This window comes from Schistocerca serialis, chromosome 12, assembly GCF_023864345.2.
Source record: "Schistocerca serialis cubense isolate TAMUIC-IGC-003099 chromosome 12, iqSchSeri2.2, whole genome shotgun sequence".
NCBI lineage: Eukaryota > Metazoa > Arthropoda > Insecta > Orthoptera > Acrididae > Schistocerca > Schistocerca serialis.
The window spans coordinates 76,893,089-76,909,079 of record NC_064649.1 but is presented as its reverse complement, the minus strand read 5'-3'; the positions used below and the strand labels follow the sequence as shown (position 1 = coordinate 76,909,079).

Below are 15,991 nucleotides of genomic sequence, written 5' to 3'. Positions count from 1 at the left end.
TGTCCACTTTAATACAGCGTCGATTATTAACTCTGGCAGGCCAACGAAGCAATTTGTGAGAATGGACTGCACGGTCGTATCTGCATAAACTCGAGGGAAAAAGTGAGCTGCTGCAAGAAAATCTGGCTAAGTTTGAGACGAAATGCAGCACATACAACGGATGTGTTTATACCATTAAAAAGTGGAGTCGAGACCAAATAATTACTTGGAACAGACTGTCAGCTTGAGATCCGCCCTCATTGCCATACAAATGAAAAATATTCGTAGCAAGTGTGACTCCTATATTCCTTCATTTAGGAATGTAGTTTGTGACGGAAGGCAGACACAGAAGATAAAAGTAATTTCATTCACGAACGAGACATAGAATAACTTTAACCAATAGATGGTGTTCTTCAAGTGAACAACATTTCAGATATACTCTCGCTCGACCAAAATTTCGAGATATTCCAAAAAAAATTAAGAAAAGAGAGAGAGACAGAGCTTGCCATGTGAAGCGGAAGTAAAATAGCTCTTTGGTTCTTCTCATACGTTTGCCATCTATGCCAGCAAATAAACAGCGTCCTACGATAAAATATAGCAAAGTAATTTGACAGCAAGACCAGGAGGAAGGAAACCGATTGACTAGGGACATTCTAGCTCAGTGATTAAAACCCTGTGTATCAAACTTTCATTTTGAAACACTGAAGTGGAATGGCAGTCCGGAGGTGTGTGTGTGTGTGTGTGTGTGTGTGTGTGTGTGTGTGTGTGTGCATCGGAATCTCGACGTTCAGTTCGAAAACGCTGGTCAATTTGAGGTCAGGTAAAGAACATTTGGGACTGTTGAACTTTTTGACACCTTCGCACTGATTTTAAAAGCATGCTTCACACACATTAATAATTCAACTTCATTTAGACCACATGTGAAATTCTGAGAAACGCGAGGAGCCCTCTAGTTTGTTAAGGCAATGGGAAAACAACTGCACGTGAGAGTTCAAAGTTTGGTAGTGTTCATCTACAAAGCGTGTCGGGTTCGTAACAATTTCTGAGTGATTAACGACTGTAGTCGCATCATCAATGCGTTATTAAAGCTATTCGTCACTGGGCAGTTGAGGCAACCACCGACATACAGCCTCGTAACTTCAGTAGAGCATAACTTTCAGCTTTGCTGGAAATACTCTGGGGCGAAGTTGGGGGAGCTGCTGGATCAGCTGCCGTTTTCCTGTTATTGAAGCTGTCCGCCGCACGGCAGCTGGAGAAATGTTCGGCACACGGTGTCTTCAGTCCACAGAGCGTAGGCTTCAGCTCAGTTGGTAGTATTCGGGGGCAAAGTCATTGGCGAGGTTGCTCAGGAAGTTGAAATCGGCCGAGCTGTTGCTGCTCTCTGGCGGCGGTTCGCTGTAGAAATGGTGGAAGCCGCCCCCGCCGCCCCCAGTGCCGAAGCCGCCGCTCTCTCCGGAGCCCTCCGAGGGGTGGACGCTGGTGGGCGGCGTCATGATCGTCGCGGAAGACGCCGACGCCGGCGTCGGGGGCGCGCCGTTGGGCGTCGTCTGGTTGCTGCCGCCGTTGTTGCTGTTGTTGTTGGGCGTGCCGGGGTTGTTATTGTTGTTGTTGGCGCCGTTGGCAGTGCCGTTGGAGTTGGCGTTGGTCAAGGGGAAGGGGTCGGGCGACGAGACGAAATTGGACGGGATGGTGGAAGCGTCGCCCCCCTGGTGCACGAGGTGGTGCCCTTGGTGCTGGTGGTGCTCGTAGTAGTGGTGGTGCTGCTGCTGGTGCTTGGCGTACTCGAGCTGCTGCTGCCCGTGGTTCAGCTGGTGGTGCTGGTGGTGGGGATGCTGCACAAAGGATTGGTGCTGCGCCACGATGGGGCCGGCCTGGTGCTGCTGTTGCTGTTGCTGCGGCTGGTGGTGCTGGTGCGGGTGGGCGTGGTGGTGGTGATGGTGGTGGTGCATGCCGTCGTGGTAGTACTCCGGCCCAGTCTGGTGGTGCACCAGGTGCTGGTGGTGAACGCTCTCCGGGTTGTAGGCCCCGCCCCCGTCTGCGTAGACCCCGGCGGCGTACGCGGCCGCCGTGTACTGGTCGTGGTGGGGGTAGTTGTGGTGGTGCTGCTGGTAGCCAGCGGCCACCATCTGCTGTGGCTGGTGCTGCTGGTGGTGCGCAGGTGGCTGCTGGTGCTGTTGGTGCTGGTGCTGGTGCTGGCGGTAGCCCCCGTAGCCGGCAGCGGCCTCCGGCTGGTAGCCGTTGTAGCTGGTGTAGCCGCCGCCGGACTGGTGTGCAGGCAGAGCGTGGTACTGGTGGTGAGGCAGGCCCTGCTGCGGCTGCATCGGCGGGGGAGCCTGTTGTTGTGGGGGCGGCTGTGGGGGTGGCTGGGGGGCCTGGTAGGCTGGGTTCACCACCACGCCCCCACCACTGCCTACCGCCCTCACGCCCCCAGACGTGGTTCCCCGTGGCGACGGATGCATGCCGTTTGGTCGAGGGTATTGCCTGCAGAAAGACGTACAAGGTGACTGATAACTGATCAAATGTGCACTTTATTGTGGTCATATCTATGCGAGATGCTTTTAAGGGGGGTAGGACGTCAAACGGGCCGACTTGGAGCTGGAGAGGCACCACATGACATTTTAATTTCCACTGTCTACAAAAATGGCTCTGAGAAAAAAAAAAAAAAAAAAATGGTTCAAATGGCTCTGAGCACTATGGGAGTCAACTTCATTGTCCCCTAGAACTTAGAACCAGTTAAACATAACTAACCTAAGGACATCACACACATCCATGCCCGAGGCAGGATTCGAACCTGCGACCGTAGCGGTCTCGCGGTTCCAGACTGCAGCGCCTAGAACCGCACGGCCACTTCGGCCGGCGGTTCTGAGCACTATGCGACTTAACTTCTGAGGTCATCAGTCGCCTAGAACTTAGAACTAATTAAACCTAACTATCCTAAGGACATCACACACATCCACGCCCGAGGCAGGATTCGAACGTGCGACTGTAGCGGTCGCTCGGTTCCAGAATGTAGCGCCTAGAACCGCACGGCCGCCACTGTCTATACTTTTACAAATAAATTCATAAAACTTTGTCAGCATGACCAGGAAGGATTCAGGATTCACACTCGTAGCAGCTGAAGTTCAAAAATGTAACAAAATAATTCTTTTTACTTGTGAAATTTCATAATTTTTTCAGTTACTATTGGCTGCATTTGTTGCTACAGGTACACTTTTCTTCATAAATAAGAGAGACTGTTCGATGAGCGGACAAAGATTCTGGTCACTCTCTTGTCCTAGGGTTGGAAAACTGCTACTAAAGGCAGAAGAATTCATAACGATAAACGGCATAAGGATGCAGAAGGCAATGAAAACCACTGCATTAAAGATACATAATGAGTATCCTCAGGACATACGGCCCGCGACTGAAAAAGTGTAATGATGGTCTCTTTATTGGCAAAAGATTCCGGAATACTCCCTCATTCTGATGTCCGGGAGGTGACTGCCAAGGGGGAGGTGACCATGAGGAAAATACTGAATAACCCACGAAACGATAACGTTCTAGGATGGGGGGGGGGGGCATGGAATGTCAGAAGTATGAATGTCGTAGGGATGCCAGAATATCTGTAAAGCGAAATGCTAAGTCTCAATCTAGATAGAATGGCAGTCAGTGATGTGAAATGGAAAGAGGCCAAGGATTTCTGGTCAGACGAGTATAGGATAGTATCAACAATTGCAGAAAATGGTTTAACGGGCGTGAGATTCATTACGAATAGCAAGGAAGGGCACAGAGTGTGTTACTGTGAATAGTTCAGTGATAGGGTTGTTATCAGCAAACCTAACCGACGACGATTGTTCAGATATACGTGCCCACTTCGCGTTCAGAAGATGAAGGGATAGAGAAAGTATATGAGTAGATTGAATGGGTAATTCAGTATGTAAGGGGAGATAAAAATCTAATAGCCATAATTGGAATGCGGGTATAGGGACAGGAGAAGAAGAAAGGGTTACGGGAGTATGTAAGCTTGGTAGTACGAATGAGAGAGGAGAATGACTGAGTTCTGAAATAAATTTCAGCTAACGGATATTCTGTTCCAGAATCATAAGAGGAGGAGCTATACTTGGAAAAGACCGGGAGATACAGGAAGATTTCAGATAGATCACATGATGGTCAGACAGAAATTCTGAAATCAGATTCAGAATTGTATGGCGTACACGGGAGAAGATATAGACTCAGATGATAATTTAGTATTGATTAAGCGTAGGCTCAAGTTTAAGAGACTAGTAATAGTGAATCAATGCCAAGGAAGTGGGAGACATAAGTACTAGGCAATGAAGAGAAACGCTTCTGTAAAGTTATAAAAACTGTAATAAGGAACAGCTCAGATGGCAGTGCATTTGGGGAGGAATAAACATCTGTAAAATGGGTAATCACGGAATTTGCGAAGAAAAACATAGGTATAAAGAAGGGAGCTGCTAAGAAACCATGGGTCACAGAAGAAATAGCAAGTACAAAAAAGTTCAGGGAAATTAGGGAATACAGAAATACAAGTAGCTGAAGAAAGAAAGAAATAGGAAACAAAGGGAAGCTGACGAAATGGCTGCATGAAAAATTGTAGAAATCGAAAAAGAAATGATTGTCCGAAGGACTCACTCAGGATACAGAAAAGTCAAAACAACCTTCAGCGAAATTAAAAAAGCAAGGATAGTACCATAAAGAGTGCAATGGAAATCCCAGTGTTAGAGCGAATAGGTGGGAAAAGTCCAATGAAGGCCTCTATGAGTGAGAAAATTCGTCTGATGTTAGAAACAGTAGTCGATGTAGAAGAGATAGGGCATCCAGAATTAGAATCAGACTTTATTAGGGTTTTGGAAGACTTAAGATCAAATAAGGCCGAAGGGCTTGATAACATTTTATCAGAATTTGTAAAATGATTGGAGGAAGTGCCAATAAACGACTATTCACGATGGTGTGCAGAATCTACGACTCTGGCGATAAACCAACTGACCGGAAAAATATCATCCACACAATTCCGAAAACTACAAGAGTTGACAAGTGAGAGAATTATCGCACAATCAACAACATATCATACATCCAAGTTGCTGACAATAGTAATGTACAGAAGAATGCAAAAGAAAAGTGAGTATATGTTAGATGACGACCAGTTTGGCTTTAGGAAAAGTAAGGCACCAGAGAGCCAGTTCTGACGTGGCGGTTAATAATAGAAGGAAGACTAAAGAAAAATCAAGACACGTTCTGGGGATTTGTTGACCTGGAAAAAGCGTTCGGCAGTGTAAAATGGTGCAAGATGTTGGAAATTCTAATGAAAATAGGGATTAGCTAAAGGGAGAGACGGCTAATACACTATATGAACAAGAGCCAAGAGGGAATATTAAGAGTGGAAGACCAAGAGCAAAATTCTCGAATTAAAAACAATGTAAAACAGTCTTTCGCTCCTACTGTTCAGTCTCTATGTCGAAGAAGTAATGACGGAAATAAAAGGAAGGTTTGAGAGTTTGATTAAAATTCAAGGTGAAAGGATATCAGTGATAAGATTCGCTGATGACAAAGCTATCCAGAATGAAAGAGAAGAAGTATTACAGGACCTGCTGAAAGTAATGAACAGTCTAATGAGTACGGAATATGGACCGAGAGTAAATCACAGAAAGATGAAAGTAATGAGAAGTAGAGGAAATGAGAACAGCGAGGAACTGAACATCACGATTGGTAAGTTAAGGAATTTTATTAACTAGGCAGCAAAATACCAATGACGGACGGAGCAAGGAGGACATCAAAAGCAGCTTAGCACTGGCAGAACAGGTATACCTGGGCAAGAGAAGTCTACACGTATCAAACATAGGCGTTATTCTGAGGAAGAAATTTCTTAAAACGTAACTTGTGAACATAGCTTTGCATGGTAGTGAAACATGTACTGTGGGAAAACAGGAAAATGATAGAATCGAGGCATCTTAGATGTGGTGTTACAGAGGAATTTTGAAAATTAGGTGGTCTGATAAGGTAAGGAATGAAGAGGTTCTCCGCAGACTGGGCAATGAAAGGAGTACATGGAAAAAACTGACAAACAGGAGGGACAGGATGATAGGGCAACTGTTAAGACATCAGGGAATGCCTTCCATGGTGCTACAAGGAGCTGTAGTGGGCAAAAACTGTAGAGGAAGAGAGAGATTGAAATACGTTCAGCGAACAAATGCGGACATAGGTAGCATCTGGTACTCTGAGATGAAGAGGTTGGCGTCGGAGAGGAATTCGTGGCGTACCGCGTCAAACCAGCCAGAACATGGCGAGGGGTAAATGTATGAATCTGAGGTAAGAGACTCTGGTCCGGAAAACGACAGAGTCGAAAGTATATTTACAAATTTGAAAACCATCACTAGTGATTATTATTATTATTATTATTATTTCTACGTCCGCGCCGATAGCTGAGTGGTCAGCGCGGCGGTCTGTCACGCCAAGGGGCGTGCTGGGTCAGAGATTTTCTCCGCTCAGGGACTGGCTGTTATCATTTCATCGTCATCAGTGGAAGGCAACGGGAAACCACCACTGGAATCACCTCCCTAGACGCTCATGCGGTGGACCTCTCTGACGAGGCTTCCCCAATGACAAGAACTGCCGTAAGGCGGGAAACAAAGTCTATTATTTCTACAGTTTCTATGAACATTTAAAAATTATTACGTAAATTATCAAAAACACTAGCTACACATAGATTTGTTTACTCTTCTGTAGCTCAATGTTACACAACATTTGTGTATAGCGAAATACATCACTGATCTCTTAGTCTTTTTAGCGTTTTTTCAGAAGTTCTTGTTGAGAATGGGTTGACGTTGAATTCCAGTGTCTTAAGACACACATTCTTATGGCAGAGTATTGTTATCCAATATTTCGTGGAATATGATGTGTTGCTCAAAACAAGGTTATGAATTACGATAATATTCGAGAGAAAGCTTCGCAACTTGAGAGGTGGCAGGAGCCCCCTCTCAATTCCTATCTTACTCTGAGTAATTCGATTTTCGTCTCTAATTGCATGCGGTGTAAAGTCGCTGCTCCTTCACACGCGGACTTCCCACGCAGCGTCTCTCGTCACCCGGGTGGTCCGGTGACAGGCGGGTTCTGCTGAGCTTGTAAGGGTTAAGCCGACGGGTGTGAGGGAGTCGAGTGGATGCTTTCCAGAAGCCGGCACTGTCGTAAGAGCCGGAAGGGGCGGCTGGGCTAGAGATTCCGTTACTTCGCAGAAGCTTAGTGAAAACACTTTCTGGCGGGCTACCAGCGAGGAGTGGGAATGACTTGTGTTCCCAGGCAGCCTTGGCGGGCAAATTACAGCGTTTTCTGCGAATTCGTAACTGTGATTGGCTTGCTCAGGGCATAGCTCCGTGACGTAGCAAAATCGGCGCAGACATTGGCGCCAAGAATCTCCATTGGTGGAATGGTAGTGCTTCGGCAATAGAGTGGAATTTTCCGCCGGTTTCCGAGTTGCTGATTGGAACGTTTAACCTCGGCCACTGTCGTGGGGGCGGGAATGTTCTGTGTTCAGATTGTACGGGTGCTCTTGAGAGGTAGTCGGCTCTCGCCTTTCGGTCGGAGTAGGTTACAAGACTGAGCTCTCACTGCTCTGGACAGTCTGCCTTCCGTTGGCTGTCTAATACACTTTTATTTGATTGTAACTGTTTGTCAAAGTTGCTGAAGTTTCGACTTCAACGTAAGTTTCCGAGTACAGTTGGCAATTGAGCGTTCTGCGTACAAGCGGCCTATGTTGTCTGCCTTGAGCGGTTTTGGGTAAAGTTGACTGTATCAGAGTTACTGTTTGAATTCGCTTGTTAAAATCAATCACTGTACCGTCAGTGATTGTGTGGCGAGCTTTCTTCGTCTCCCTCAGAGGCGCATTTGGATTGCTAGGAAGTCTTTAGTCTGGAACAGCCAGACCAGGATAATTGGTTTCGGGCTATACTCGCGATATTATCATCACCACGACGGGATGTCGAAGCAACCAGCCATCGCTTCGGGTACGCCAGATCGTGTCCTTGCAGCTAAGAAGACAGCTTGGTAATGTATGTCCGCAGCATTGGCAGATTAGGGAATTTGTTCTGTGATAATCAGAGCTCAGCAGAGCGAGCCCGTTCCCATCTTTTCTTACAGTGTTTCTGTCTTGAATGTTTATTGTTCTCACTACTGTAGCAGCAATTAATGTTGGGTTGGCTGGGTGTTTCTCTTAAGATTTGAGTTGCAAGGGATTGGCTCCACATACCACTTCGTCATAAATGTCACAATCTGGTTTATGGACAACTTCACCTTCACAGCATTTATTTGAGTATCCAATTTGATCCAATTTGATGTATTGTAAATGTTTCATGTGTTTTGTTTATGATTTTGAGTTTTGTCATAATAAATCAAATTGTTATTTTCGACAGAACTTTCATTCTGTTAATCGGTAGAGCAACCTTTTCATTTCTAACTACGTTACTGAAACTTTCCTTTATTTAATTAATGTCTATCAAATTAAATCATTGCAGGTGCCAAACTCTTTTCTACTCCACTTGCAGGGTCGATTACAGTCAGTTCGCATTTCTTCTTAATCCATGTGCAACAGCAAAAGTAGGAGTTAGAAAGAAGATTCGAGAAGAATTTAGTGTCAAATACACTGCTAGCCCCGGCACCTCGCAAACTTATTATTTTACAGTTGATGCATACTAAAAAATTTAAAATCCTAGATCTTTGAAAACATGGTGTGCCAATGAAAAACATTGAGAAAACTACAAAGAGAAGAAAAAGTTAAGAATCATAGAAGTGTTTTTAAAGTTATTGCACCACGATCATTTACCTCTCTTTTGTATGATCTCGAGGAATGGGAATTACGCAAACGACACCATTGTTTACCTCTGAATAATTTTGAACATTGCTTTTAACCTATCACAAAAGGATAGATTAGATCTTCAGAAATATTCCAAGGATTGGAAAAAACGCTGGGTTAAGTGCGTTATATCCAATACGGACTATTGCCAAGGGTATAGCACTGACGTGATGGGCGATTGGAGTCCACTAGTATCAAACATAGGCCTTAAAAAAAGGAAATTTCCGGAATTTGCTTTTGGAGCACCGCATTGTATGGTTGTGACTGTTGGAAAACCGGAACAGAAGAGAATCTAAGCATTTGAGATGTGGTGCTACAGAATAATGTTGAAAATTAGGTGGATTGATAAGTTAAGGAATAAGGAGGTTCTGCGCAGAATCAGAGATGAAAGGAATATGTGAAAAATACTCACAAGGAGAACAGACAGGATGGTAGGAAACCAGGGAATAACTTTCATGGTACTAGAGGGAGCGCGAAAACTGTAGAGGAAGACAGAGACTGGAATAAATCCAGCAAATAATTGAGCTACTGTGAGGTGAAGAGGTTGGCATAGGTGAAGAATTCGTGGCGAGTCACATCAAATCGTTCAGAAGACTTATCACTCAAAAAGGAAAAAAAATAAACAAATAAAGTAACATAAAATAAAAAATAAAGCTGGCCAAGTTACAAGTGAAAAAAAAACTTGTGTAGCCGAATAAATTAAATTCTTACCATGCAATAAAAATTCCCATTATTATTTACATTGAGGTGACAAACGTCATAAGATATGTTCGAATATCGTGCCTTTTGCCCGGCGCAGTGCAGCAATCGACGGGACATGGACTCAACAACTCGTTGGAAGTCTCCTGCGGAAAAATTGAGATATGCTGCCTCTATAGCCGTCCACAGTCGCGAAAGTGTCGCTGGTGCAGGACTTTGTGCGCGAACTGACCTCTCGATTATGTCCCATAAATGTTGGACGGTATTAATGTTGGGCGACCTCGGTGGTCAAATCATTCGCTGTAACTAATCATTCGCTTTAACTGTGCAGAACATTCTCCAAGCCGGTCGCGAACGATTGTGGCCGGATGACATTATACATCGTCATCCATCAAAATTCCACGGTTGTTCGGGAATATGAATGACACGAGTGACTGCAAGTGAGCTCCAAGTAGCCGGACAAAACTATTTGCAAACAATGATCGCTTTAGTTGGTCCAGAAGATTCATGTAAACACAGCCCACACCATTATGGAGTCACCACCAGCTTGCACAATGCCTTGATGACAACTTGGATCCATGGCTTCGTGGGTCTGCGCCACACTCCAAACCCTACCATTAGCTATTACCAGCTGAAATCGGGACTCAGCTGTCCAGGCCACGAAGACCAGTCTAAGACCTAGCCGATACGGTCACGAGTCCCGGAGTGGCGTGGCAGGAAATTTGGTGCTGTTAGCATGGGTAGTTGCGGTTATTTTACTCAATGTTGCTTGTCTATTAGCACTGACAACTTTAGCAAACCCCGCTGCTCTCGGTCGTTAAGTGAAAGCCGTCGGCCACTGTCCGTGGTGAGAGATACTGTCTGAAATTTTGGTATTCTTTGCACACTCTTGACACTGTAGATAGCGGAATATTGACCTAGCTAACGATTTACGAAATGAGATGTCCTATGCAGGTAACTGTAACTACTATGTCGCGTTGTCTGTTAATTCACGTCGTGTGGGTATAACATCGTCAGAGAGCTTTTCACGTGCGACTACAAATGACAGCTCCAGTTATGCACAACCCTTTTGTACGTTCTGTAGGCCATATGAGTATGTACAAAGCGCTATCCCATTACTTCTGTCACCTCAGTGTACTTTACCTAGGTATTTTTTCGTACCTGAGGAAGGGGGTGTTGTCCTGGTAGAGCCTCTGGGGGCTGAAGCACGGCTGCTGCACGGCGACGGGAGCGGCACCGCGTCTGCCCCCAGCGGCGGAGGCGGGGGCGGCGACGGCAGCGGCGGCGGCGGCCACGGCGCCTCTCAGCACGCCGGGGGGCGGCACCCCGCTCTGCGGCCGGCCGTAGGCTCCACCCCCGGGCACCCCTCCCCCGGCTCCGCCCCCGCCGCCCCCGGGGCTGGGCGTGGAGGCGGGCGTGAGCGCCGCGGAGTCCAGCACGGAGACCGTCTCCCGCTTGGTGGACACCAGCAGCGACGTGGGCGGCGGGGGTGTCTTGCCCGCGGCGGCCGCCGACTCCTGCTTCACCGCCGCCTGCACAGTGCGGACGCGAACGTCAAAACATCGGGCCATCTCTTTGTAGAAATAACAATACTAAAAAAGTTGTACTGCGATGCAGCACTTCTGTTTTTGAGCCCCTACATCACATCAAGTGAGACCAACACCCCATCTGCACGTCAATTCACAACAATGCACAGCACGAAGGGTACAAAAAGTCGTACAGTGATTAGCAGTTATCAATGACGGTGCAATATTTACGAGTGTATTGATGAACAGATTATCACAAACTGTGAATTTGTCTTTCCGAGCAATGCAAGCAAATTTAATCCTCTCAGATTCACAATATTGCCTGCTCTTTATATTCCACATTCCTCAGGACCTTGCCGAGGAACGATATATCTATGAGAAACCTCTGAAAGAAAAGACGAGAACATTCTGGGAAGGAGGAGGGAAGAAACTGATGGAAAAAGCCACAAGAGAGGCACACATTGCACTAATCCCCAGAAAACAAGCCGAAACATATAGATTTTAATGTTACTAAACAACGGTCACACAGTGTCAAAAAGATACGAACACACCGCCATTTGACTGTTTTATTGTTTATTTAAGAACAACCTTGGTTTTGCACATTTATGTCATATTCAAATATTTTTATTTTACATCTTTAACATACATTACAGGATACTTATTATCCTGTCAGGCTCAAAGATTGCCATAAATTAAGAAAGATGTTGCCCCCCTCCCTCCCCCACGAAATCACCATGGTGATTTTACATCCATCTGACATTTCGTGGGAAGGCAATATTTTTCTTAATTTATGGTCAGCTTTGAGCCTGACACCATGTTAAGTGTGTGTATGTTGAAGATATAAAATCATATTTTTGAATATGGCATAAAAGCCCGAAACCTGCGTTGTACTCAAATAAACAATAAAACAGTCAAAGCACGGTATTTCGTTTTTTATCATCATCATCATTTAAGACTGATTATGCCTTTCAGCGTTCAGTCTGGAGCATAGCCCCCCTTATACAGTTCCTCCATGATCCCCTATTCAGTGCTAACATTGGTGCCTCTTCTGATGTTAAACCTATTACTTCAAAATCATTCTTAACCGAATCCAGGTACCTTCTCCTCGGTCTGCCCCGACTCCTCCTACCCTCTACTGCTGAATCCATGAGTCTCTTGGGTAACCTTGCTTCTCCCATGCGTGTAACATGACCCCACCATCTAAGCCTGTTCGCCCTGACTGCTACATCTATACAGTTCATTCCCAGTTTTTCTTTGATTTCCTCATTGTGGACACCCTCCTGCCATTGTTCCCATCTACTAGTACCTGCAATCATCCTAGCTACTTTCATATCCGTAACCTCAACCTTGTTGATAAGGTAACCTGAATCCACCCAGCTTTCGCTCCCATACAACAAAGTTGGTCGAAAGATTGAACGGTGCACAGATAACTTAGTCTTGGTACTGACTTCCTTCTTGCAGAAGAGAGTAGATCGTAGCTGAGCGCTCACTGCATTTGCTTTGCTACACCTCGCTTCCAGTTCTTTCACTATGTTGCCATCCTGTGAGAATATGCATCCTAAGTACTTCCACCTGTTCTAACTTTGTTCCTCCTATTTGGCACTCAATCCGTTTATATTTCTTTCCCACTGACATTACTTTCGTTTTGGAGATGCTAATCTTCATACCATAGTCCTTACATTTCTGATCTAGCTCTGAAATATTACTTTGCAAACTTTCAATCGAATCTGCCATCACAAATAAGTCATCCGCGTATGCAAGACTGTTTATTTTGTGTTCACATATCTTAATCTCACCCAGCCAGTCTATTGTTTTCAACATATGATCCATAAATAATATGAACAACAGTGGAGACAGGTTGCAGCCTTGTCTTACCCCTGAAACTACTCTGAACCATGAACTCAATTTACCGTCAACTCTGCCTGTATCTATGTAAAGACCTTTAATTGCTTGCAAAAGTTTGCCTCCTATTCCATAATCTTGTAGAACAGACAATAACTTCCTCCTAGGAACCCGGTCATATGCCTTTTCTAGATCTATAAAGCATAGATACAATTCCCTGTTCCATTCATAACACTTCTCCATTATTTGCCGTAAGCTAAAGATCTGGTTCTGACAACCTCTAAGAGGCCTAAACCCACCCTGATTTTCATCCAATTGGTCATCAACTAATACTTGCACTTTCCTTTCAACAATACCTGAGAAAATTTTACCCACAACGCTGATTAAAGAGATACCTCTATAGTTGTTACAATCTTTTCTGTTTCCATGTTCAAAGATTGGTGTGATTACTGCTTTTGTCCAGTCTGATGGAACCTGTCCCGACTCCCAGGCCATTTCAATTATCCTGTGTAGCCATTTAAGACCTGACATTCCACTGTATTTGATGAGTTCCGACTTAATTTCATCCACCCCAGCCGCTTTATTGCACTGCAATCTACTGACCATTTTTTCCACTTCCTCAAATGTGATCCTATTTCCATCATCATTCCTATCCCATTCTACCTCGAAATCTGAAACATTACTGATCGCATTTTCACCTACATTGAGCAACTCTTCAAAATATTCCCTCCATCTGCCCAAGGCATCCACAGGATTCACCAGCAGTTTTCCTGACCTGTCCAAAATACTTGTCATTTCCTTCTTACCTCCCTTTCGAAGACTGCTAATTACACTCCACAATGGTTTTCCAGCAGCTTGACCCATAGTCTCCAACCTGTTTCCAAAGTCTTCCCACGATTTCTTCTTGGATGCTGCAATTATCTGTTTGGCATTGTTTCTTTCTTCAACATAACTTTCTCTGTGTACCTGGGTTCTGGTTTGTAGCCATTTTTGATACGCCTTCTTTTCCTTTTACAAGCTGCCTTGACTGTATCATTCCACCAAGCTGTTTGCTTCATCCTACTTTTACACACTACTGTTCCAAGACATTCTTTAGCCACTTCTAGTACTGTGTCCCTGTACCTTGTCCATTCCTTTTCCAATGACTGTAATTGACTACATTCAACTAACTGGTACCTTTCTGAGATCGGTGTTATGTACTTGTGCCTGATTTCCTTATCCTGAAGTTTCTCCACTCTTATCCTCCTACAAATGGACCTGACCTCCTGCACTTTCGGCCTCACAATCCCAATTTCACTGCAAATTAAATAATGATCAGTGTCATCAAAGAATCCCCTGAATACACGTGTGTCCCTCACAGCCTTCCTGAATTCCTGATCTGTTATTATATAGTCAATGACAGATCTGGTTCACCTGCCTTCCCAAGTATACCGGTGAATGTTCTTATGTTTAAAAAAGGAGTTTGTGATTACTAAGCCCATACTGGCACAGAAATCCAAGAGTTGTTTCCCGTTCCTGTTGGCCTCCATATCCTCTCCAAATTTACCCATAACCTTTTCATACCCTTCTGTTCGATTTCCAATCCTGGCGTTAAAATCACCCATGAGCAGAACACTGTCCTTGTCCTTTACTCTAACAACTACATTACTGAGTGCCTCATAAAAACTATCCATATTATCTTGATCTGTCCCTTCACAATGCGAATATACTGACACAATCCTAATTTTCTTGCTAGACACTGTCAAATCTATCCACATCAGTCGTTCGTTTACATACCTTATTGCAACTACGCTGGGTTCCATTTCTTTCCTGATGTAAAGCCCTACACCCCATTGTGCTATTCCTGCTTTGACTCCTGACAGGTAGACCTTGTATTCTCCCACTTCCTCTTCTTTCTCACCCCTTACCCAAATGTCACTAACAGCTAAAACGTCCAGCCCCATCTTACTTGCAGCCTCTGCCAGCTCTACCTTCATCCCAGAGTAGCCCCCATTGATATTAATAGCTCCCCATCTCATTACCATTTGTTTGCCAAGTCGTATCTTTGGAGTCCCTGGTTTGTCAGTTAGAGGTGGGACTCCGTCACCTCCAAAGGTCCGAGGCATTTTGCTCTGATTGTTGCCAGCACCATATTTAAAGTACCAGGGAAGCAGGTTGCTAGCCTTAGTTGCCCCGAGTCCCATTGGGTTTTACCCCTAACGGCTGAGGGACTAACCGGTGGATTTGGTAGTCTTTGCCGTATGAGCACAAAGGTGACCACGACTCAGAATATGTCCGAGATGCCCAGCCTTATCCAAAGTAACTGGTATCCCGACTGTCGGGACCACTTACTTGGCCACTCATACGTTGCCCGTGGTTCATGAACTAGGACATGACTACAGGAACCCACACCATGAACCACCTTTTTTAAAAAAGAAAAAAAAAGAAACAGATCAGTACGACATAATGTGAGTCGCACTTCAACTGCATACTCATCAAGGCATCAAGGAAGGACTAAATAGCATACCAGAGCCCAAACAGGAGACATTGCCACAAACAACTGCGGAATGGGTTTCGTTGGCTATAGAAGAGGTCAAAGATGCCGTTAACATCAACAACAACAACAGAAAATCTGCACGTGCTGACAGATTGTATAGTGAATATTTAAAAAGACGCCGACCATATACTAACGCCACTGCGGAGAAAACTCTACAAGAATCGCATAGAAACAGCTTCCATTCCAGAAGAGTGGAGACAGTGAATAGCACAAGTGCTGTATTAGAGGGGTCCCAAGGACCCTAGCAAACAGAGAGGCATAGCACCAGGAAACTTACGTTTCAAAATATTAACGGAAATAATGAATCAAACAATAGATGAACACCTCCCCGTAAACCAGATGGGATTCAGGAAAGGAAGATCAGCTCTGAGCGCAACATAACTCGTACTAAAGCGCGTACGGAAAGCTCTAAAGTGCGTACGGAAAGTCCTTAAAAAAAGAGAAAAGTTTTATGTAGTAGTTGTAGACTGCACTAAAGCCTTTGGCTTTAAAAACGGGAAGCTAGTGAAAGCAAACTAGAGGAAGCCCCAAGTGAAGACAATGTTTGGAAACGTATCATATGCGCAG

At 44.9% G+C, this 15,991-nt stretch overlaps 1 protein-coding gene across 1 annotated transcript in view; it reads right to left on the bottom strand.

The window, feature by feature from the left end:
• Nucleotides 1-549: 549 nt before the first annotated feature.
• The window catches only part of LOC126427945 (homeotic protein proboscipedia), a 41,782-nt gene continuing 26,340 nt past the window's right edge, over nt 550-15,991 (bottom strand). Inside the window, exons 5-8 of the mRNA XM_050089836.1 lie at nt 10,795-11,052; nt 10,682-10,734; nt 2,202-2,460; nt 550-2,051 (exon numbers count right to left, since the gene is read on the bottom strand). Of these exons, the coding sequence (XP_049945793.1) occupies nt 1,278-2,051; nt 2,202-2,460; nt 10,682-10,734; nt 10,795-11,052 (1,344 nt within the window). The 3' untranslated portion in view covers nt 550-1,277. The remainder of the gene's footprint in view (nt 2,052-2,201; nt 2,461-10,681; nt 10,735-10,794; nt 11,053-15,991) is intronic.